The sequence below is a fragment of the Aegilops tauschii genome, chromosome 7 (assembly GCF_002575655.3).
Source record: "Aegilops tauschii subsp. strangulata cultivar AL8/78 chromosome 7, Aet v6.0, whole genome shotgun sequence".
NCBI lineage: Eukaryota > Viridiplantae > Streptophyta > Magnoliopsida > Poales > Poaceae > Aegilops > Aegilops tauschii.
Window position 1 is genome coordinate 586053634 of NC_053041.3, and position 23861 is coordinate 586077494.

Genomic DNA, 23861 nt, shown 5'->3' on the forward strand with positions numbered 1-23861 from the left:
GCGAACCGAGCCAGGGTGGCGCGAGGCCCGCGAAGCGCGAGGCAAACCGGCGTCGACGGCGCGGGCGCTCGAGGTGAAGTAGCTCAACGCAGAAGAGGCCTCGGCCGCCGTTCGAGTCAACGCGAGCTGGGACTCGGGGATGCGGTCGTGGATGGACCAGGGCAAGATGGGACGGCGGCTCGACCGCGGTGGAGGCCAGGCGGTCTCGCGGGAGGCCTCGAAGGCAGTTTGGCGGCGGAGGGCGAGAAGGCCAGCGCAGCGGGACGAGCGGGCGCGCGCGGGACAAGCTGCAGGGGCGTGCGGGCGCGGCGAGCTGCAGGGGCGGACGGACGCGGCGAGCAGGCCGGCGGGGGCGACATGGCAACGGCAGCGGCAAGCAGGCCGGCGTGGTGGTGGCGGTGCGATGGAGTGAGGAAGATGAGGTGGCGCACGGGGGAAGAAGAGACAGAAGTGGTGGGGTGGGGGGATGGCTGGAAGAATCTTCGTTCCCAATGTAAAATTTTCGCCGGGGCCTCCCCAGGAGGCCGAAAAAACGCCTCCTGGGAGGCACAACGGCTGGAGATGCTCTTACCCAGTCCCAGACGACAAAGACGCCTCAACCGGAAGCCAAAGAACACGACAGCCGCAACAGCCACACGGATGAAACTGAAATAACATCCAAGATTTGCAAGCTTTCGTGCTAGATAAATACTAGATTACATTATGATTTGTTTTTCATGAGTTACAAACTCAGATGAATGAAGCAACATAATATCAAACTACAAGTTAAGCAGCCGATGATTTGTAAGGGGGGCTATCTGTCTTGGGCACTGATCTTTATGCAGTTATATGCAAGTTCTGTTTTAGACTGATGTAAACTGGACAATACAAAGGGCTAAAAGGTTACATTGTGTTGTGTATCCTAATCCTATGCATTTTGCAAGTTTGTATGTCAATGGTGGCCTCCCATCATCGCTTAGAGCAACTTTAGCAGACCGCGCAAAACACGCAGACCCACAAAATTCCGGTGAGTATGCGGGCCCGGCCCAATTTTCTGGCCAGAACAGAACCCACATACTCGCCCGGCCCGCAAAATTTTTTGCCGCGGCCCGCAAACCGCACGTCCCGACCGCTATAACTGCGGTTCCGCGACTCGTTTGCGGGTCCAAACCCTATCCCCCGCCGCTGCCGAGCCACGCGGTTCCCCTTCCCCCTCTCCACATTTCTCATCGCCGGCGACCACCCGCCCCGCCTCCAGCCGCCATGTGGGGCCGAATGTGGAGCTCCGGACATGGCTCCGGCAGAAGATCCGGCGGCGGAAGGGACCCGGAGCACGAGCGGCGCGTCCGGTCTGACAACGCGAGGAAGCGCGGGGCCTGGAAGTGGACCAACCGCGGCCTGTCGCCGCCGCCGAGCTTCCAGCGGAGCGAGACGGAGGAGTACGACCGCTAGCGCGCGTCCTTCTCCTCTGCGAAGTCTTCGTACGTCGGGAGCTCCTCCTCCTCCGGCGCGGGCCTTCTCCATGTGAAGAGGGAGTGGTCGGAGGACGAGGAGGAGCCGGACGCGTTCGCCTTCGTCCCCGTGAAGGAGGAGCCCGAGGAGCCCGCTCCGCTCGGCCGATGCGGAGTCGTCGGGCCAGAAGACTACGTCGCGGACGTCGACGCCGTTGCGGCCGCCATCGCCAAGCGGAACGTGCGCGAGGAGGCGGAGCGTTGGGGCCACGCCGAGGAGCTCGAAGACCTCCAGTGGCGGCAGGCGGTCGCCGCCAACCTCACCGCCAAGGAGAAGGCCGAGGAGTGGCGCCGCATCCGCGAGGAGCAGGCGGCGAAGTACGTCGACCTGTGCAGCTCCGTCGAGGAGGATTGAGCGTCCTTCTCCTCCACGGCGTCGTCCATTTGCACCGCCGTCAGATCCGACCCCCTCTAGTACTAGTTAACGTAGCATGTAGTATGAACTATGCTTGTAGTTTGTTGATCATGTAAAATCTATGTAGTATGTGATGAACTATGTTTGTGCAATTTCTCCCGCGAAAGTGTTTTTTCAAATTATGCAGGTTTAGATACGGTTTCTGTTCGGCCGCGCTAGTTTTCGACCTTCGTGAAACCGTAAACGCGTTTTGCGGGTCAAGTTTTTGCAGGGTCTGCTAGAGTTGCTCTTATATCAGACTCCTTAAACCTACCTAACTGAACAAAACTCACAAGCAAGCAGATGTTTTCCAAGCCTTTTGGAGCAATGTTGTGTTCAGAAAAAACGAGGTCTTCTAACAGAAGAACGAATATTATGATCGAAGCAACCATGATAATGTTCTGCTAGCAACATTCCTGTTTACAGCACGCCACGAGTAATTAGAATCGAAGAAGTGACATTCTATTCACCCGAAGTATTTTGCCATCAGAAAACACCTATCTAACTAGCTGAAGGAAATGATTTCACATGTTATACCGTCAGTGAAAATGGATAGTTTGCTAGCTCTCTGTCAACTGTCAGTAAGATGGTTAGACTTCTCCCAAACTGCAACCTGAAGGTACAAGTGTAAGCTGCATGGCATTGATCATGTGTTTTACTAAATGGTCACAGTACCTTCACCCAAAAAATGCACGAAACTAACCGAACACACAGAGGTAGCAGTGTCCAGATTCCAGAACCATTCTTATACAGATTAAGTACATAGTACAGAAAGTTCAGTGGAACTGTGAATAACTGATCTAAGAGAGATAACCCAAGTTGCCTAAATACTGAACCACCAATGTTACAAACTTAAAGCATGCAGACATCAGAGCACTCCACTTAGAAAAGCTGAGAACCAAAATGAAGCAGACATACCTAACACGTGTCGATCCATAGCATGGACAATACTCCTAGTTTTCTTAAACTGTCACCGGGGGCAAAGACTCACCACCTGGATATATTTCAACAATAAATAGTCAACATCATGGTTTGTTTAGGAGAGATGAGAGGAGAAAAAATCCCGCTACAATACGGCGTGGATTTTTTGTTCCACCTTGCGCAGGCGGTGAGACCAAAGAGTGAGATCAGAAGGAGCGCTCAGCATGTGACACGTGACAAGCACATTCAAAGACCACCAAAATTGGCCCATGGAGGTCCCCCGAAGGGGTAACCACTCGCTAGTAACTCCCGATTTCAAAGATAACTTGGACGAGTGCTTACAAAAGAGAGCTCCTATCTCCCGCTCTCTGTGGCAAACAGCCTCCTTTTCACACATGGGCATGCCCAACTGAGCCAGCCTATTGGCGGCGTGAGAGACCAGGCTAAGTAGACTGTAGCAAGTTGAACCGGTACTGTAGATAGAAGGATTTTGCCACATAGCAACACTTTAGCAATTGGGTACTCTAGTGAAAGAATCTAGACATTTTTTTTAAAGGAACAAAAATTTAAAAGTGTGAACAAGTATTAATTTGAAATTTCGAACAAAATTTGCAATCTGAATTAAAGAAACACAAACGTTTTTTTCAAAAGCATGCACACTTTTAATGCGATTCTTTTAGAAATTTGGAACATTTTTTGGGAACACAAACGTTTTACAAAAAAATTCAACTCTTTTGGAAATACAGTTTCAAAAATTTGAACAATTTCAAAAATATTCAAAAATTTCAAAAACAAAATCTGAAACACGAAAATAAATTCAAACCATTTCATAGTAACACAATCATTTTTGAACAATTTTCAAATGTGCCAATAAATTCGAAATTTCCATATTAATTTTCTAAAGCGAACACTTTTTGAAAATTCTGCACATTTTTTAAAATGGTGAACATTAATTGACAAGGAAAATAATTTGTAAAATTCAGAATTTTTTAAAAACAATTGTGAACATTTGTTGGAAAATCCAAATAAGTTTTGATTATTTTTAATGAATTTTGTGTTTTTTTGAAAAAATGAAGAAAGATAAAACTGAAAAAGATTAAAAAAAAACAACCGAATAAAAACACAGTTCAGGATCCTTCTAGAAAGTTGCCAAAACCACGCATGCCCTTAAAGAATCTCCAACAGTTCCCCTTTCTTGTAAATATTTTTTGTTTAAGAGGATTTGGGCCAAAGAAGTGTTCCAATAATACCGATAAAAGCAAAAATAAAATAAAAAGGACAAATATAGTCAGCCGTCCAACCCCCTCCATTTTAGTGTAATCGTCATGTCAGTGCGCCGCTGGGTTGGTGCGTCAATGACCACCGTGCCGCCGCCATTGCCATCGATCACAACCCCACCACCACCAACCTTGTCGTCCCTTGCCCGACTACCGCAGCCGGCCACCTTCGATCATCGTGACGGCCGCCATCGTGCCACCACCAGAGTCCGCCGCCATGGCACCGCCTGGGTTAGAGACAAAGAGCCAAACAAGAACCTGGATTTAGGGGCAGATTTTTTGCAAAACCAGCTCACCTGTAAACCTCCCCTAAATTGAAAAAAGAAGGAACAAAAATTTAAAAAGTGTGAACACTTTAGCAATTGGGTACTCTAGTGAAAGAATGTAGACATTTTTTAATACCATGTAAAATCAGTTCTAGAGGGCGTTCTTTATGAAGGGAGGCGGAAGCAAAGTTAGGCTCCCCGTGACAGCCTGGTTGCGAGAAACAACTGCTCCCACGATTGACGGCTAAAAAAAGGACCCATCGCCTAGCAGCCACATCCCCGCCGGCGATTTGGTCAGTATATCACCATGGACGGCAGTTGACGTCAGGCGCCGGTGACGCCCACCGCGTCCGAGTTTTTCCACGCGCACCGCGACGATTTTCACCACCGCCCAGTCGGTCTTGGCCACCCAACCTTACTTTACTTTTACCAGTTCACGGCCACACCCTCGTTTTTCTCTGCTTCCCGAACCGCGTCGTTCTCTAAACCTAGCAGGCAAGCGCAAGCAACCTCCCTTGGTCGCTCTCGCTCACTACCCGCCCCGCCGTACCGCGTCCCGGCCACGTCCCCTCCGCCCCGATGTCGCCGGACCTGCCGAAACCGCCCTGCCACAGCAGCGACGACGACGACTGCCCCTCTCCTCCATCCTCCGATGGCAGCCGGCACCTGGTCACCCCGCTCGTGGTCACTGCGTTCGTCCTCGTCTTCCTCTCTCTCGTGTCCCTGTCCATCTACTGCTTCATCCGTCGCAGGAGGCGCCGGCGCCGGCAGCAGTCCCTTCTCTCCGCCGGGGCTGCCAACCCCGGCGCCCAGGGCGACGGCCCCGCCGCCGTGATGGCTGGCGCCGCGACTGACGTCCAAGTGGGCGCTGCAGACCCAGAGGATGAAGAAGTCGTGCACCACGCGTGGCACATCCGCACCGTGGGGCTGGACGAGGCGGCGATCGAGTCCATCGCGCTCACGCGGTACCGCGCCGGCGCGGGGACCCTTGGCGGCGCCGCCGACTGCTCCGTCTGCCTCGGCGAGTTCCTGGACGGCGAGCTCCTCCGGCTGCTCCCCAAGTGCGGCCACGCGTTCCACGTCCCCTGCATCGGCACCTGGCTCCGCGCCCACGTCAGCTGCCCGCTCTGCCGCGCCGACGTCGTCGTCTTGGGCTCGGCGGCCAACGGCGGTTCGGAGCCACCTGCCGACGACGCTCGACAGGTCTCTGAAACCTTGAGTCACGAGCAGCCGGGTCCGGCTCAAGGGCAGAACGAGCAGCAAGAGCTGCGCGTACAGATCGATCGGCGCAACCGGCCGAGGTCGCCGGAGCCACAGCGCAGGAGGATGCAGACTTTTCGCCGCGTGGCTTCCATGGACTTGTCGGTGGTGTCCGCCCGGGCCGGGCTGGTTCCTGAAGACAAGCGGAGCAGTACAGAAAACCAGGGGAGCGGTGACGCTGCCGGGGGCGAGGTGCCATCGGGCTCTGGACGTTTGCGGTATTTGTCCGGCGGTGGTCGGCGGTCTCTCCTCTCGGGACATCGCCGCACGAGCAGCTCCATGCTTCCGTCTTGACTTCCACGGGTCGCGTGAGCCCGTACGTTCTTGAGATTGAGCAGTGCCAGTGCTAGTTATGCTTCCGTGTACACAAATTGCAAACTCAAAATGCCTGGTTACATGTCAGATATAGCCGAATCATGTGTGGAATTCAGATGTAATGTCGGAACTTTGTTTTTTCAGAGACTGATGGTCTGCTGCCAGAGTTTCATAGTGGTCTATGGTATTGCTTGGTGCGTTTTAGGGTCGACAATGCTACACCTTTTTTGACAATCATCTCATCCTTTATTCATTCATGACTATCGTGGCATCGGTTACAATAAAAAGAATTACCGCCTCAGGTGCGGATTCTTACCAGAAGTTCGGAGTACAAAACCTAGCAATCCTAGCTAGTTCACGAGTGACCTTATTTCTCTCTCTATTACAATGTTCAATAGAACACATGTTTTTTCTTTCTTTCTTGATTTCGAAAATGCTACACCTAGGTAAACCTACTTCCTAACAAACCTCTCCACCCCTTGAGTTCAAGTGGGTGGGCCCCTCTTCTCTAATTTCGTCCAACAGAAAAATGCCATGTAGATCATTATGTTTATCACGTAAAACTGTTTATGCATGGATAGCACTACTGATTTTAGGTTACCCCTCACTAGTAGAAAAAGGCCCATTTGTCCCGGTTCATAAGGCCCATCTGTCCCGGTTGGGGAACCGGGACTAAGGGTCGTTACTAATGCCCTAGGCTTTCAGTCCCGGTTCTTATACTAACCGGGACAGATGGGCCTCCACGTGGCCGCTCCAGCGAGCCCAGGCAGGAGGGCCTTTGGTCCCGGTTGGTAGCACCAACCGGGACCAATAAGCTTCCACGCGTCAGCATTTCAGCTGCTGTTTTTTTTGTTTTGAAAGGAGGTGGTTTAGGGTTTTGGGGGTTAATTTAGGTTGGTATAGGTAGCTATAGAGAGATGTGTCCTCTTTTATCTCCGTGCTACTGCTACTGCTATGCCTAAACATGACTTAGATTGAAGTGAGGCAACATGTGGTGGATGTCGAAAGTAATACTAATCCTAACTTGATCAAGTTTGGATTGTACTACTTTCGACATGCACCACATGCATGTTGCCTTCACTTCAATCCAATCCATGTTCATTTCACCCACAGATATATAATAACTCTTCATGCTCGCATCATGCATCATCATAATAACAAGTCCTACTAATCATCATCATACAACTTCTACTCGTTATTAATAACAAGTCATACGATCATCATCCTGATAGTCATCGAACCAACCCTACTTTGTTCTTAGCACATGATCATCAGTATTAGGTAGGACCTAAATACCCTCTTTAAGGTAAAATAGCATAAAACAATATAGACCCTGACTCTCCATTATGGAGAATGGAGATCATCCTGTCTCCAATTCTTGCGCTTCGCTTCCTTTTGCTTCCAAGAACCTCCTCACGACTGTCCATACATTTTTTCCATTCATTGATTAGCATGTCTCCACTTCTTTGAGAAATCCGGTATGGACAGTTGAGATTCGTAGGATGACCTGGATATATGTTCAAAACACGAAGGCTGCCATTCTGATACATCAAATGAGGCACACAATCCTCTGGGATTCTCTGTTGAAAAACATAGTAATAACTTCATAGTTAGCAATGATGTACTAGTTTTAGAAGTATGCAAAAGATGCACGGATGTCGTAATAGTAAAATATCTTACCAGGGTATCTCCATGGTAGTTACCGTAGTTCAACACGTGCACTAGTGGCACGTATTGACCATAATGTTGAGGAATTTGATTGTAGATATTGTAATTCTCAATATCAGTACAAAATCCGACCAGATGATTTTTCTCCTGATAAGTTAATTCGGAGCCATCGGTGTAGTGGGTTTTGTCTACCATGTTCCGCACATTGTTTGAACAATCAAAATAAGCTGTCAGTGGAAATAAGCTGTCAACTATTTTGAAATAAACAATATAAATTAGCTAATAACTATGTTTGAGAAACTCACATAGCGGTAGAACTGGAGGCGTATCAACAAGGACCCAAATGTCCATATTGTCTTGCTCGATTTCAGGATCACCAAGATCCATGGTGACAAGCGTACCCTCATCAAAACCATACATCTTGCAAAATGCTTCCCAATTTTTGCAACCAAAATGGGTTACGCTCTCAGCATTATACAAATTTACTTCAAAATCCACATCATGATGGGTCCTTAGGTGAATTTTCTTCGTTTCAAAATTTTCATGGTCTTCAAAATCCATCCTCTCCAAGACATAGCGTCTTGCATGGCATGGGATAAGCTATACTCGAATTGTAAAAGATGAAAATTACACGTTGAAATAGTTGAAGTCATGCTTAATTACGAAAAAAACACTTGTCGCCGTTGCGTACCGTTTCAACATCGAAGGTCTCCTCGAGCTTAATGCTGAAGCGCCGATCATCGTCCAGGTGAGGCCTGTCGCACAAACCTCAATCGTCGTGGCACCACCCGCACTCCCCCGGGAGACTTTCGTCGTCCGATGATGACATTTCCTACGTTCATAATTCAAAGATTAAACTTGTACAATTAAATATATGTACTACAAAAACTAAATTAGATTATTATTATTCATCACGGGTTGACTATCGGTTTGTCGAGTCTTTTCTTGAAAACTCTCAGCCCACATGGTGTATACATTCGACCGTTGGTGATGGCCGCTCCTCCATTTGTCCTCGAGTGCATTACACCAAAATGTCTAGCACACGGGAACGAAGGAGAAGCGACCCCCACGACAACAGTCGGGATTCTTCGTCCTCTCATATATATATGGTGGAACTCTCCCTCACTGATTTCTCTCTGACATTTGAGACCGTCGGTGATGGTAGCTCCTCCTTTCGTTCCCGAGTGCATTACACCAAATTGTCTAGCACACGGGAACGAAGGAGAAGCTACCCCCACGACAACAGTCAGGATTCTTCGTCCTCTCATATATGGTGGAGACTCGACAGACTTAAAGTCAACCCGAAATATCGTTTAATTATCTTTCTAAAAGAGGATTTGGCTGGTCTCACCTCGATGTCGGAGGGGGTCGGTGACGGGGACGACGGCGGGGATGATGGAGGGGCCGGGGGCTCCTAGATTTCTGCGAAAACAAAAACCCTATAAGCTATCAACTAATCATATGCATATGCCTTGCATTGTGCTCTCCAATTTTAGCATTCAAAGTAGGAGTAGTTTTCCAATTTGAGCATTCAATAAGCAAAATCAAATCGCAAAATAAAGTAGTATTCAAATTAGGATGCATTCAATTATAAGCAAAACTACATCATCTCCATGCGTCCGTACATCGTCGAATATTATCACTAATACACCTCGAATACTATCATACATATAGCATCGCCAGTACAGTTAGAACCGTAGCGCCCGACGGGTATCGGCGCGGGCGGTGGACACCCAAAGGGAAGGAACCATCACAGGATCATAGCTCCAGTGAGATCCCTGAAGAACCTGCCAGGTATTGTCGAACAATCCCTCCAACGCAACCATGTAGCGACGGACGTGTTGGTCCTCCTCGCTGACACGGTGACGTACCACCTCCGCGGTGTCCGGAAGCCTCGGCACCGTCACTGGCCCACGCGACCGCCACCAAACAAGGATCGGGTCAATGACGGGCTGGCTCCTCACCAACCTACGCCCCCCGGAAGGTAGCACCTCCCAAAACCAGCCCGGCGGAGCCCAGTCCCAGACATGGCCCCTCTGATCAAGCCGGCCTCCTCCGCCGAGTCGATGACGAGGATGCGGGATAGGCATCGTCGACGTCGATGCCGGAATAATTGCTTTAACTAAAAAACAAACTAGTTCTATTAATTTCCTTGCTAAAAATAAACTACTTCTATAGTAAAATAAACTAGTTTTGTTAAATCAACTAGTTCAACTACTAATTAAGCACTTACTATAAATAAAATAAAGTAGTACTTACTAAAAATAAACTACTTCTATATATAGTAAAATAAAGTAGTTTTATTAAATCAACTAGTTCAACTACTAAGCACCTACTATGAATAAAATAAAGTAATACTTACTAAAAATAAACTACTTCTATAGTAAAATAAAGTAGTTTTATTAAATCAACTAGTTCAACTACTAAGCACTTACTATAAAGTAGTACTTACTAAAAATAAACTTGTTTAACTAGTTCTAGTATTTATCGACCCCCCCCCCCTCATGTCAAAGTTATCGGGGAGGGGGTATATCGACAATGACATACCCGATAAAAAATAAGAAGAGGAAGAAGAAGAAAAAAAGAGGAGAAGAAGAAAAAAAGAGGAGAAGAGGAGAAGAAGAAAAAATAGATTTTAATCTTTTTTTTCTTCTCCTCTATTCCTTCTCCTTCTCCTCTTTTTTTCTTCTTCTTCGTCCTCTTCTTATTTTTCTTCTTCTTCCTTCTTCCTCTTTTCTTCCTCTTTTCTTCTTTCCTTAATTTCTTTCCTCGACGACCCTAACCCTAAACAGTACAACTAACTACAACGACTTCACTTGCATACATATGAACAAATATGATCGATCATCTATGAACAATATAAAAACATCATATGATATATGAACAAAAAAATCACATCTATGAACAAAAAATCATCTAATCATATATTTTTTACGGCGGCCACGGCGGCGGTGGGGGGCAGGGCAGGGGCGCGAGGGCCGGGTCTCACTGGGGGTGGCGTCGGGGCAGTGCGGCGCGGACCGGGGCGGTGACGACGCGGGGCGCCGCGGCGACGGCGTCGGGGCAGGGGCGGCACGCGGAGACGGCGTCGGGGCAGGGGGCGACGGCGTCGGGGCAGGGGCGACGCGGACCGGGGCGGTGATGACGCGGGGCGGCGCGGCGACGGCGTCGGGGCAGGGGCGGCGCGCGGCGACGACGTTGGGACAGGGGGCGGCGGCGCGGCGACGGCGTCGGGGCAGGGGAGCACGCGGTGACGGCGTCGGGGCAGTGGGAAGAAGAACTGAACCAAAAATTTCACAAGTGTGGCTTATATAGACAGACCTTTGGTCCCGGTTCGTGGCACCAACCGGGACCAAAGCACACCTTTAGTCCCGGTTGGAGCCACCAACCGGGACCAAAGGTCGCTTTTCAGCAGCCCAAAGGGCGGGAAGCAGAGGCCTTTGGTCCTGGTTGGTTGCACAAACCGGGACTAAAGGGTGCGCATTGGTACCGGTTGTTGGCATGAACCGGTACCAATGTATGCCTTTAGTACCGGTTGGTGGCACCAACCGGGACTAAAGGCCTTGTGCTGCCCGCATCGCGGCACGAAAGTTTAGTCCCACCTCGCTAGCTGAGGGAGCTCGAGAGTGGTTTATAAGCCCCACTCCCGCTGCCCTCTCGAGCTCCTCTCAAATGCAGGCTTTCGGGCCTAAACACACTGTATCTGCCTGTGGGCCTATTGGGCCTTCTACGGGCCTGAATCCTGGCCCATGGGTGGGTTTTTAGTCGTATTTAGGCCGTGGTGGCCCAGTAGGTGGCGTTTTTTTTTGTTTTTTCCCAGTTTATTTCTTTTCTTTTTGCTTTATTTATTTTATTTTGTTTCTACTTACAACAAAATACTTATTTATTTTATTTTATTTTGTTTCTAATTACTTATTTATTTTATTTTATGATAATTCTTTTTGCTATTAAAGTTTCTAACAAAAAAAGTTCTTTATGAAAAAACTTTTTTCTTTTAATGATTTTGAACAGAAAAAACTTTGATAATTTTAGTTGCATCAATTTTATATAATTTTAGTTTCAGTAATACTAGAGGTTGCTTATAATGTTTTGAACAGAAAATACGTTGATAATTTTAGTTTCATAAATTTTATTTATGTTATTAAGGTTTATTTTATTTTGTTTCTACTTATATATTTTATTAAAGTTTATTTTATTCTGTTTCTAATTACTTATTTATTTTTTTATGATATTTGTTATTTTCCATGCATTTACTGATTATTTTGAGCTATCAGACCCTGAAATTGAAAAGCACTAGAAATGGACTCTGAAAAGGTTGAAAGTTGGCATGGTATCATCATTTCACCCACATAGCATGTGCAAGAAAGTAGTGAGGGTTACGGCAAAAACTGGATGCACTTCGTGTACAAAACGGACAATCTCTTTCGAAGTATCAGGGTTTCATATGGAAACTCGTCTATTATACAAAGGGATAACATTTTTTGAACTTATTTGAACTCCATAGTTTTTCTGTGTTCAAAATGCACCATTCAAAGCCACATCATCAATTTTCAACCATTTCTGACTTCATTTGTTATTTTCCATGCATTTACTGATTATTTTGAGCTATAAGACCCTGAAATTGAAAAGCACTACAAATGAACTCTGAAAGGTTGAACGTTGGCATGGTATCATCATTTCACCCACATAGCATGTGCAAGAAAGTAGAGAGGGTTACGGCAAAAACTGGATGCACTTCGTGTACAAAAACGGACAATCTCTTTCGAAGTATCAGGGTTTCATACGGAAACTCGTCTGTTACAACAGGCATTTCAAATGAACTACGAAAAGGTTGAAAGTTGGCATGGTATCATCATAATAGTTGTGGAGAGAAAGTCTTTACTTTTTTTCGCTTGTGTGCTTTGCTTATTGCGCCGTAACCATGGATAATCTTCATCGTTTATCAGGATGCTTGGGTCAGCCTTGGCTTTGAAGGGAGGAATTTCATGAAACTTTTCATAATCTTCAGACATGTCTGTCTTGCCCTCCACTCCCACAATGTCTCTTTTTCCTGAAAGAACTATGTGGCGCTTTGGCTCATCGTATGATGTATTCGCTTCCTTATCTTTTCTTTTTCTCGGTCTGGTAGACATGTCCTTCACATAGATAACCTGTGCCACATCATTGGCTAGGACGAATGGTTCGTCAGTGTACCCAAGATTGTTCAGATCCACTGTTGTCATTCCGTATTGTGGGTCTACCTGTACCCCGCCTCCTGACAGATTGACCCATTTGCACTTCAACAAAGGGACCTTAAAATCATGTCCGTAGTCAAGTTCCCATATGTCCATTATGTAACCATAATATGTGTCCTTTCCCCTCTCGGTTGCTGCATCAAAGCGGACACCGCTGTTTTGGTTGGTGCTCTTTTGATCTTGGGCGATCGTGTAAAATGTATTCCCATTTATCTCGTATCCTTTGTAAGTCAATACAGTCGAAGATGGTCCCCTGGACAACGAGTACAACTCGTCACAAATAGTGGTGTCACCTCTGAGACGTGTTTCCAACCAACTGCTGAAAGTCCTGATGTGTTCACATGTAATCCAGTCGTCACACTGCTCCGGGTGTTTGGAGCGCAGACTGTTCTTGTGTTCATCGACATACGGGGTCACCAAGGTAGAGTTCTGTAAAACTGTGTAGTGTGCTTCAGACCAAGAATGCCCGTCCCTGCATATTATTGAGTCCGCTCCTAGCGTGCCTTTTCCAGTCAGTCTCCCATCATACCGCGATTTAGGGAGACCTATCTTCTTAAGGCCAGGAATGAAGTCAACACAAAACCCAATGATATCCTCTGTTTGATGGCCCATGGAGATGCTTCCTTCTGGCCTAGCACGGTTATGGACATATTTCTTTAGGACTCCCATGAACCTCTCAAAGGGGAACATATTGTGTAGAAATACGGGGCCCAGAATGACAATCTCGTCGACTAGATGAACTAGGACGTGCGTCATGATATTGAAGAAGGATGGTGGGAACACCAGCTTGAAACTGACAAGACATTGCGCCACATCACTCCTTAGCCTTGGTATGATTTCTGGATCGATCACCTTCTAAGAGATTGCATCGAGGAATGCACATAGATTCACAATGGCTAATCGGACGTTTTCCGGTAGAAGCCCCCTCAATGCAACCGGAAGCAGTTGCGTCATAATCACGTGGCAGTCATGAGACTTTAGGTTCTGGAACTTTTTCTCTGGAATATTTATATCCCCTTTATATTCGACGAGAAGCCAGTCGGGACCTTCATACTGAGCATGCATTCAAAAAAGATTTCCTTCTCTTCTTTGGTAAGAGCGTAGCTGGCAGGACCTTCATACTGCTTTGGAGGCATGCCGTCTTTTTCGTGCAAACGTTGCAGGTCCTCCCGTGCCTCAGGTGTATCTTTTGTCTTCCCATACACGCCCAAGAAGCCTAACAGGTTCACGCAAAGGTTCTTCATCACGTGCATCACGTCGATTGAAGAGCGTACCTCTAGCTCTTTCCAGTAGGGTAGGTCCCAAAATATAGATTTCTTCTTCCACATGGGTGCGCGTCCCTCAGCGTCATTCAGAACAGCTAGTCCGCCGGGACCCTTTCCAAATATTACGTGTAAATGAGAGACCATAGCAAGTACGTGATCACCGGTACGCATGGCGGGCTTCTTCCGGTGATCTGCCTCGCCTTTGAAATGCTTGCCTTTCTTTCGACATTGATGGTTGGTCGGGAGAAATCGACTATGGCCCAGGTACACATTCTTCCTGCATCTGTCCAGGTATATACTTCCGGTGTCAGCTAAACAGTGCGTGCATGCGTGGTATCCCTTGTTTGTCTGTCTTGAAAGATTACTGAGAGCGGGCCAATCATTGATGGTCACGAACAGCAACACCTTTAGGTCAAATTCTTCCCCCATGTGCTCATCCCACGCACGTACACCTGTTCCATTCCACAGCTGTAAGAGTTCTTCAACTAATGGCCTTAGGTACACATCAATGTCGTTGCCGGGTTGCTTAGGGCCTTGGATGAGAATTGTCATCATAATGAACTTCCGCTTCATGCACATCCAAGGAGGAAGGTTATACATACATAGAGTCATGGGCCAGGTGCTGTGATTGCTGCTCTGCTCCCCGAAAGGATTAATGCCATCCGCGCTTAAAGCAAACCATACGTTCCTTGGCTCACTTGCAAACTCAGCCCAGAACTTTCTCTCGATTTTTCTCCACTGCGACCCGTCAGCGGGTGCTCTCAACTTCCCGTCTTTCTTACGGTCCTCACTGTGCCATCACATCAACTTGGCATGCTCTTTGTTTCTGAACAGTCATTTCAACCGTGGTATTATAGGAGCATACCACATCACCTTCGCAGGAACCCTCTTCTTGCGGGGCTCGCCCTCAACATCACCAGGGTCATCTCGTCTGATCTTATACCGCAATGCACCGCATACGGGGTGTCGGTGTCAAAACCGGCGGATCTTGGGTAGGGGGTCCCGAACTGTGCGTCTAAGGTGGATGGTAACAGGAGGCGGGGGACACAATGTTTACCCAGGTTCGGGCCCTCTCGATGGAGGTAATACCCTACTTCCTGCTTGATTGATCTTGATGATATGAGTATTACAAGAGTTGATCTACCACGAGATCGTAGAGGCTAAACCCTAGAAGCTAGCCTATGGTATGATTGTTGTTGTCCTACGGACTAAACCCTCCGGTTTATATAGACACCGGAGGGGGCTAGGGTTACACAGAGTCGGTTACAAGGGAGGAGATCTACATATCCGTATTGCCAAGCTTGCCTTCCACGCCAAGGAGAGTCCCATCCGGACACGGGTCGAAGTCTTCAATCTTGTATCTTCATAGTCCAACAATCCGGCTAAAGTATATAGTCCGGCCATCCGAGGACCCCCTATTCCAGGACTCCCCCAGTAGCCCCTGAACCAGGCTTCAATGACGATGAGTTCGACGCGCGGATTTGTCTTCGGCATTGCAAGGCGGGTTCTTCCTCCGAATACTCCATAGAAGATCTTGAACACAAGGATAGTGTCCGGCTCTGCAAAACAAGTTCCACATACCACCATAGAGAGAATAATATTTCCACAAATCTAATCTGCTGACATGCTCGGCAGCATGACATCATACCATGGCCCGGTCATTATTCGAACCGTTTTTCTCAACCAGCTACTGCACGTATTGCGAGGCGGTTTTCTTGGCACGTCTTGTCGAAGCAGAGATCGTGTCCCCTTATCGCGGGATTCTCATCAATACGGATGTGGGTAACCCAACCGCGCCATCAATTACGGCGCTTGGGGAATAAGCGAGTTTTACTAGGCAGGTGGGGAGGTGTATAGTTTCCTCCGCCCCTATAAAGGGACAAGGATTCCTCTTTTTACCCACGCCTTCTTCCTCCTTGCTCATCCATTCTTGCACACTCGAGCTCTAGCACCCAAGTTCGCGTTCTTCCCCTCAAACCACTCCAAGCATGTCCGGAGCGGGAGGCAAGTGGATGGTCTCCTCCGTCACGGAGGAGAACATCACAAAGCTACGGGGTGCCGGATATCTGGCCGCGGACATCGCACACCGGCTGCCAGATGCGGGGCAGATCATCCCTACACCCGAACCCCATGAGAGGGTGGTTTTCCTTACCCACTTTGTCCGCGGACTGGGATTTCCCCTCCACCCGTTTGTCCACGGGCTCATGTTATACTACGGGCTGGATTTTCATGATCTGGCCCCCAATTTCATCCTCAACATCTCGGCGTTGATCGTCGTGTGCGAGGCCTTCCTCCGCATCAGGGCCCACTTTGGCCTGTGGCTGAAGACCTTCAACGTTAAGCCGAAGGTGGTGGTCGGCCAACAAGCGGAGTGCGGAGGCGCCATGGTGGGCAAAATGCCTAATGTCACCTGGCTCGAAGGCTCCTATGTGGAGACCATAAAGGGATGGCAGTCGGGGTGGTTCTACTGTTGGGGAACGTAGTAATTTCAAAAAAAATCTACGCACACGCAAGATCATGGTGATGCATAGCAACGAGAGGGGAGAGTGTTGTCCACGTACCCTCGTAGACCGAAAGTGGAAGCGTTAGCACAACGCGATTGATGTAGTCGTACGTCTTCACGATCCGACCGATCCAAGTACCGAACGTACGGCACCTCCGAGTTCAGCACACGTTCAGCTCGATGACGTCCCTCGAACTCCGATCCAGCCAAGCTTTGAGGGAGAGTTCCGTCAGCACGACGGCGTGGTGACGATGATGATGTTCTACCGACGCAGGGCTTCGCCTAAGCACCGCTATAGTATTATCGAGGTGGATTATGGTGGAGGGGGGCACCGCACACGGCTAAGAGATCAAGAAATCAATTGTTGTGTCTTTGGGGTGCCCCCTGCCCCCGTATATAAAGGAGCAAGGGGGAAGGCGGCCGGCCTAGGAGGAGGGCGCACCAAGGGGGGAGTCCTACTCCCACCGGGAGTAGGACTCCTCCTTTCCTTGTTGGAGTAGGAGAAGGGAAGGGAGAAGGAGAAGGAAGGAAGGGGGCGCCCCCTCCCTAGTCCAATTCGGACTAGTCCATGGGGAGGGGTGTGGCCACCCTTTGGGGCCTTTCTCTCCTTTCCCGTATAGCCCATTAAGGCCCTATACGAATTCCCGTAACTCTCCGGTACTCCGAAAAATACCCGAATCACTCGGAACCTTTCCGATGTCCGAATATAGTCGTCCAATATATCGATCTTTACGTCTTGACCATTTCGAGACTCCTTGTCAAGTCCTTGATCTCATCTGGGACTCCGAACTCCTTCGGTACATCAAAATACATAAACTCATAATATAACCGTCATCTAACTTTAAGCGTGCGGACCCTACGGGTTCGAGAACTATGTAGACATGACCGAGACACGTCTCCGGTCAATAACCAATAGCGGAACCTGGATGCTCATATTGGCTCCTACATACTCTACGAAGATCTTTATCGGTCAAACCGCATAACAACATACGTTGTTCCCTTTGTCATCGGTATGTTACTTGCCCGAGATTCGATCATCGGTATCTCAATACCTAGTTCAATCTCGTTACCGGCAAGTCTCTTTACTCGTTCCGTAATACATCATCCCGCAACTAACTCATTAGTTGCAATGCTTGCAAGGCTTAAGTGATGTGCATTACCGAGTGGGCCCAGAGATACCTCTCCGACAATCGGAGTGACAAATCCTAATCTTGAAATACGCCAACCCAACAAGTACCTTCGGAGACACCTGTAGAGCACCTTTATAATCACCCAGTTATGTTGTGACGTTTGGTAGCACACAAAGTGTTCCTCCGGTAAACGGGAGTTGCATAATCTCATAGTCATAGGAACATGTATAAGTCATGAAGAAAGCATTAGCAACATACTAAACGATCGTGTGCTAAGCTAACAGAATGGGTCAAGTCAATCACATCATTCTTCTAATGATGTGATCCCGTTAATCAAATGACAACTCATGTCAATGGCTAGGAAACATAACCATCTTTGATCAACGAGCTAGTCAAGTAGAGGCATACTAGTGACATATGTTTGTCTATGTATTCACACATGTATCATGTTTCCGGTTAATACAATTCTAGCATGAATAATAAACATTTATCATGATATAAGGAAATAAATAATAACTTTATTATTGCCTCTAGGGCATATTTCCTTCAGTCTCCCACTTGCACTAGAGTCAATAATCTAGATCACATCGTCATGTTATTTAACATCAATAGTTCACATCACCATGTGATTACTACCCATAGTTCACATCGTCATGTGACCAACACCCAAAGGGTTTACTAGACTCAATAATCTAGTTCACATCGCTATGTGATTAACACCCAAAGAGTACTAAGGTGTGATCATGTTTTGCTTGTGAGAGAAGTTTAGTCAACGGGTCTGCCATATTCAGATCCGTATGTATTTTCCAAATTTCTATGTCTACAATGCTCTGCTCGGAGCTACTTTAGCTAATTGCTCCCACTTTCAATATGTATCCAGATTAAGACTTAGAGTCATCTGGGTCAGTGCCAAAACTTGTATTGACGTAACCCTTTACGACGAACCTTTTTGTCACCTCCATAATCGAGAAACATATCCTTATTCCACTAAGGATAATTTTGACCGCTGTCCAGTGATCTACTCCTAGATCACTATTGTACTCCCTTGCCAAAATCAGTGTAGGGTATACAATAGATCTGGTACATAGCATGGCATACTTTATAGAACCTATGGTTGAGGCATAGGGAATGACTATCATTCTCTTTCTATCTTCTACCGTGGTCGGGTTTTGAGTCTTACTCAATTTCACACTTTGTAACACAGGCAAGAACTCTTTCTTTGACTGTTCCATTTTGAACTACTTCAAAATCTTGTCAAGGTATGTACTCATTGAAAAAACTTATCAAGCGTTTTGATCTATCTCTATAGATCTTGATGCTCAATATGTAAGTAGCTTCACCGAGGTCTTTCTTTGAAAAACTCCTTTCAAATACTCCTTTATGCTTTGCAGAATAATTCTACATTATTTCCGATCAACAATGTCATTCACATATATTTATCAGAAATGTTGTAGTCCTCCCACTCACTTTCTTGTAAATACAGGCTTCACCGCAAGTCTGTATAAAACTATGTCCTTTGATCAACTTATCAAAGCATATATTCCAACTCCGAGATGCTTGCACCAGTCCATAGATGGATCGCTGGAGCTTGCATATTTTGTTAGCACCTTTAGGATTGACAAAACCTTCTGGTTGCATCATATACAACTCTTCTTTAATAAATCCATTAAGGAATGCAGTTTTGTTTATCCTTTTGCCAGATTTCATAAAATGCGGCAATTGCTAACATGATTCGGACAGACTTAAGCATCTCTACGAGTGAGAAAATCTCATCGTAGTCAACACCTTGAACTTGTCGAAAACCTTTTTGCGACAATTCTAGCTTTGTAGATAGTAACACTACTATCAGCGTTCATCTTCCTCTTGAAGATCCATTTATTTTCTATGGCTTGCCGATCATCGGGCAAGTCAACCAAAGTCCACACTTTGTTCTCATACATGGATCCCATCTCAGATTTCATGACCTCAAGCCATTTTTGCGGAATCTGAGCTCATCATTTCCTCATAGTTCGTAGGTTCGTCATGGTCAAGTAACATGATCTCCAGAATAGGATTACCGTACCACTCTGGTGCGGATCTCACTCTGGTTTACCTACGAGGTTCGGTAGTAACTTGATCTGAAGTTACATGATCATCATCATTAGCTTCCTCACTAGCTGGTGTAGTAGTCACAGGAACAGATTTCTGTGATGAACTACTTTCCAATAAGGGAGCAGGTACAGTTACCTCATCAAGTTCTACTTTCCTCCCACTCACTTCTTTCGAGAGAAACTCCTTCTCTAGAAAGGATCCATTCTTAGCAACGAATATCTTGCCTTCGGATCTGTGATAGAAGGTGTACCCAACTGTCTCCTTTGGGTATCCTATGAAGTCACACTTTTCCGATTTGGGTTTGAGCTTATCAGGATGAAACTTTTTCACATAAGAATCGCAACCCCAAACTTTAAGAAATGACAGCTTAGGTTTCTTGCCAAACCATAGTTCATACGGTGTCATCTCAACGGATTAGACGGTGCCCTATTTAATGTGAATGCTGCTGTCTCTAATGCATAACCCCAGAACGATAGTGGTAAATCGGTAAGAGACATCATAGATTGTACTATATCCAATAAAGTACGGTTATGACGTTCGGACACACCATTATGCTGTGGTGTTCCAGGTGGCATGAGTTTGTGAAACTATTCCACATTGTTTTAATTGAAGGCCAAACTCGTAACTCAAATATTTTACCTCTGCGATCATATCGTAGAAACTTTTATTTTTGTTATGATGATTCTCCACTTCACTCTGAAATTCTTTGAACTTTTCAAATGTTTCAGACTTGTGTTTCATCCAGTAGATATACCCATATCTGCTCAAATCATCTGTGAAGGTCAGAAAATAATGATACCCGCCGCGAGCCTCAACACTCATCGGATTGCATACATTAGTATGTATTATTTCCAATAAGTCAGTTGCTTGCTCCATTGTTCCGGAGAACGGAGTTTTAGTCATCTTCCCCATAAGGCATGGTTCGCAAGCATCAAGTGATTCATAATCAAGTGATTCCAAAATTCCATCAGCATGGAGTTTCTTCATGCGCTTTACACCAATATGACCTAAACGGCAGTGCCACAAATAAGTTGCACTATCATTATTAACTTTGCATCTTTTGGCTTCAATATTATGAATATGTGTATCACTATGATCGAGATCGAACAAACCATTTTCGTTGGTGTGTATGACCATAGAAGGTTTTTATTCATGTAAACAGAACAACAATTGTTCTCTAACTTAAATGAATAACCGTATTGCAATAAACATGATCAAATCATATTCATGATCAACGCAAACAACAAATAACACTTATTTAGGTTCAATACTAATCCTGAAAGTATAGGGAGTCTGCGATGATGATCATATCAATCCTGGAACCACTTCCAACACACATCGTCACTTCACCTTTAACTAGTCTCTGTTTATTCTGCAACTCCCGTTTCGAGTTACTAATCTTAGCAACTGAACTAGTATCAAATACTGAGGGGTTGCTATAAACACTAGTAAAGTACACATCAATAACATGTATATCAAATATACCTTTGTTCACTTTGCCATCCTTCTTATCCGCCAAATACTTGGGGCAGTTCCGCTTCCAGTGACCAGTTCCTTTGCAGTAGAAGCACTCAGTCTCAGGCTTAGGTCCAGACTTGGGCTTCTTCACTTGAGCAGCAACTTGCTTGCCGTTCTTCTTGAAGTTCCCCTTCTTCCCTTTGCCCTTTTCTTGAAACTAGTGGTCTTGTTAACCATCAACACTTGATGTTTTTCTTGATTTCTAGCTTCGTCGATTTCAGCATCATGAAGAGCTTGGGAATTAATTTCGTCATCCCTTGCATATTATAGTTCATCACGAAGTTCTACTAACTTGGTGATGGTGACTAGAGAATTCTGTCAATCACTATTTTATCTGGAAGATTAACTCCCACTTGATTCAAGCGATTGTAGTACCCAGACAATCTGAGCACATGCTCACTGCTTGAGCTATTCTCCTCCATCTTTTAGCTATAGAACTTGTTGGAGACTTTATATCTCTCAACTCGGGTATTTGCTTGAAATATTTAACTTCAACTCCTGGAACATCTCATATGGTCCATGACGTTCAAAACGTCTTTGAAGTCCCGATTCTAAGCCGTTAAGCATGGTGCACTAAACTATCAAGTAGTCATCATATTGAGCTAGCCAAACGTTCATAACGTCTGCATCTGCTCCTGCAATAGGTCTGTCACCTAGCGGTGCATCAAGGACATAATTCTTCTGTGTAGCAATGAGGATAATCCTCAGATCACGGATCCAATCCGCATCATTGCTACTAACATATTTCAACTTAGTTTTCTCTAGGAACATATCAAAATAAAACAGGGGAGCAAAACGCGAGCTATTGATCTACAACATAGATATGCTAATACTACCAGGACTAAGTTCATGATAAATTTAAGTTCAATTAATCATATTACTTAAGAACTCCCACTTAGATAGACATCCTTCTAATATTCTAAGTGATCACGTGATCCATATCAACTAAACCATGTCCGATCATCACGTGAGATGGAGTAGTTTCAATGGTGAACATCACTATGTTGATCATATCTACTATATGATTCACGCTCGACCTTTCGGTCTCCGTGTTCCGAGGCCATATCTATTATATGCTAGGCTCGTCAAGCTTAACCTGAGTATTCCGCATGTGCAACTGTTTTGCACCCGTTGTATTTGAACGTAGAGACTATCACACCCGATCATCACGTGGTGTCTCAGCACGAAGAACTTTCGCAACGGTGCATACTCAGGGAGAACACTTATACTTTGATAATTTAGTGAGGGATCATCTTATAATGCTACCATCAATCAAAGCAAGATAAGATGCATAAAAGATAAACATCACATGCAATCAATATAAGTGATATGATATCGCCATCATCATCTTGTGCTTGTGATCTCCATCTCCGAAGCACCGTCATGATCACCATCGTCACCGGCGCGACACCTTGATCTTCTTCGTCGTAGCATCGTTGTCGTCTCGCCAATCTTATGCTTCTACGACTATTGCTACCGCTTAGTGATAAAGTAAAGCATTACAGGGCGATTGCATTGCATACAATAAAGCGACAACCATATGGCTCCTGCCAGTTGCCGATAACTCGGTTACAAAACATGATCATCTCATACAATAAAATTTAGCATCATGTCTTGACCATATCACATCACAACATGCCCTACAAAAACAAGTTAGACGTCCTCTACTTTGTTGTTGCAAGTTTTACGTGGCTGCTACGGGCTTAGCAAGAACCGTTCTTACCTACGCATCAAAACCACAATGATAGTTTGTCAAGTTGGTGCTGTTTTAACCTTCGCAAGGACCGGGCATAGCCACACTCGGTTCAACTAAAGTTGGAGAAACTGCCACCCGCCAGCCACCTATGTGCAAAGCACGTCGGTAGAACCAATCTCGCGTAAGCGTACGCGTAATGTCGGTCCGGGCCGCTTCATCCAACAATACCGCCGAACCAAAGTATGACATGCTGGTAAGCAGTATGACTTATATCGCCCACAACTCACTTGTGTTCTACTCGTGCATATGACATCTACGCATCAAACCAGGCTCGGATGCCACTGTTGGGGAACGTAGTAATTTCAAAAAAATTCTACGCACACGCAAGATCATGGTGATGCATAACAACGAGAGGGGAGAGTGTTGTCCACGTACCCTCGTAGACCGAAAGTGGAAGCGTTAGCACAACGCGGTTGATGTAGTCGTACGTCTTCACGATCCGACCGATCCAAGTACCGAACGTACGGCACCTCCGAGTTCAGCACACGTTCAGCTCGATGACGTCTCACGAACTCCGATCCAGCTGGGCTTTGAGGGAGAGTTCCGTCAGCATGACGGCGTGGAGACGATGATGATGTTCTACCGACGCAGGGCTTCGCCTAAGCACCGCTACAGTATTATCGAGGTGGATTATAGTGAAGGGGGGCACCGCACACGGCTAAGAGATCAAGAGATCAATTGTTGTGTCTTTGGGGTGCCCCCTGCCCCCGTATATAAAGGAGCAAGGGGGAAGGCGGCCGGCCTAGGAGGAGGGCGCGCCAAGGGGGGAGTCC

At 46.4% G+C, this 23861-nt stretch overlaps 1 protein-coding gene across 1 annotated transcript; it reads left to right on the forward strand.

The window, feature by feature from the left end:
* Positions 1-4758: 4758 nt before the first annotated feature.
* On the forward strand, positions 4759-6175 carry LOC109773372 (uncharacterized). Its single transcript, XM_020332063.4, has one exon. It carries the CDS (start codon positions 4928-4930, stop codon positions 5900-5902), a length of 975 nt encoding a protein of 324 aa, XP_020187652.1. The 5' UTR covers positions 4759-4927; the 3' UTR covers positions 5903-6175.
* Positions 6176-23861: the final 17686 nt, after the last annotated feature.

Bases quoted from the DNA above. Each gene is read 5' to 3' on its own strand.
- LOC109773372 (XM_020332063.4), top strand. From the start codon at position 4,928: ATGTCGCCGGACCTGCCGAAACCGCCCTGCCACAGCAGCGACGACGAC.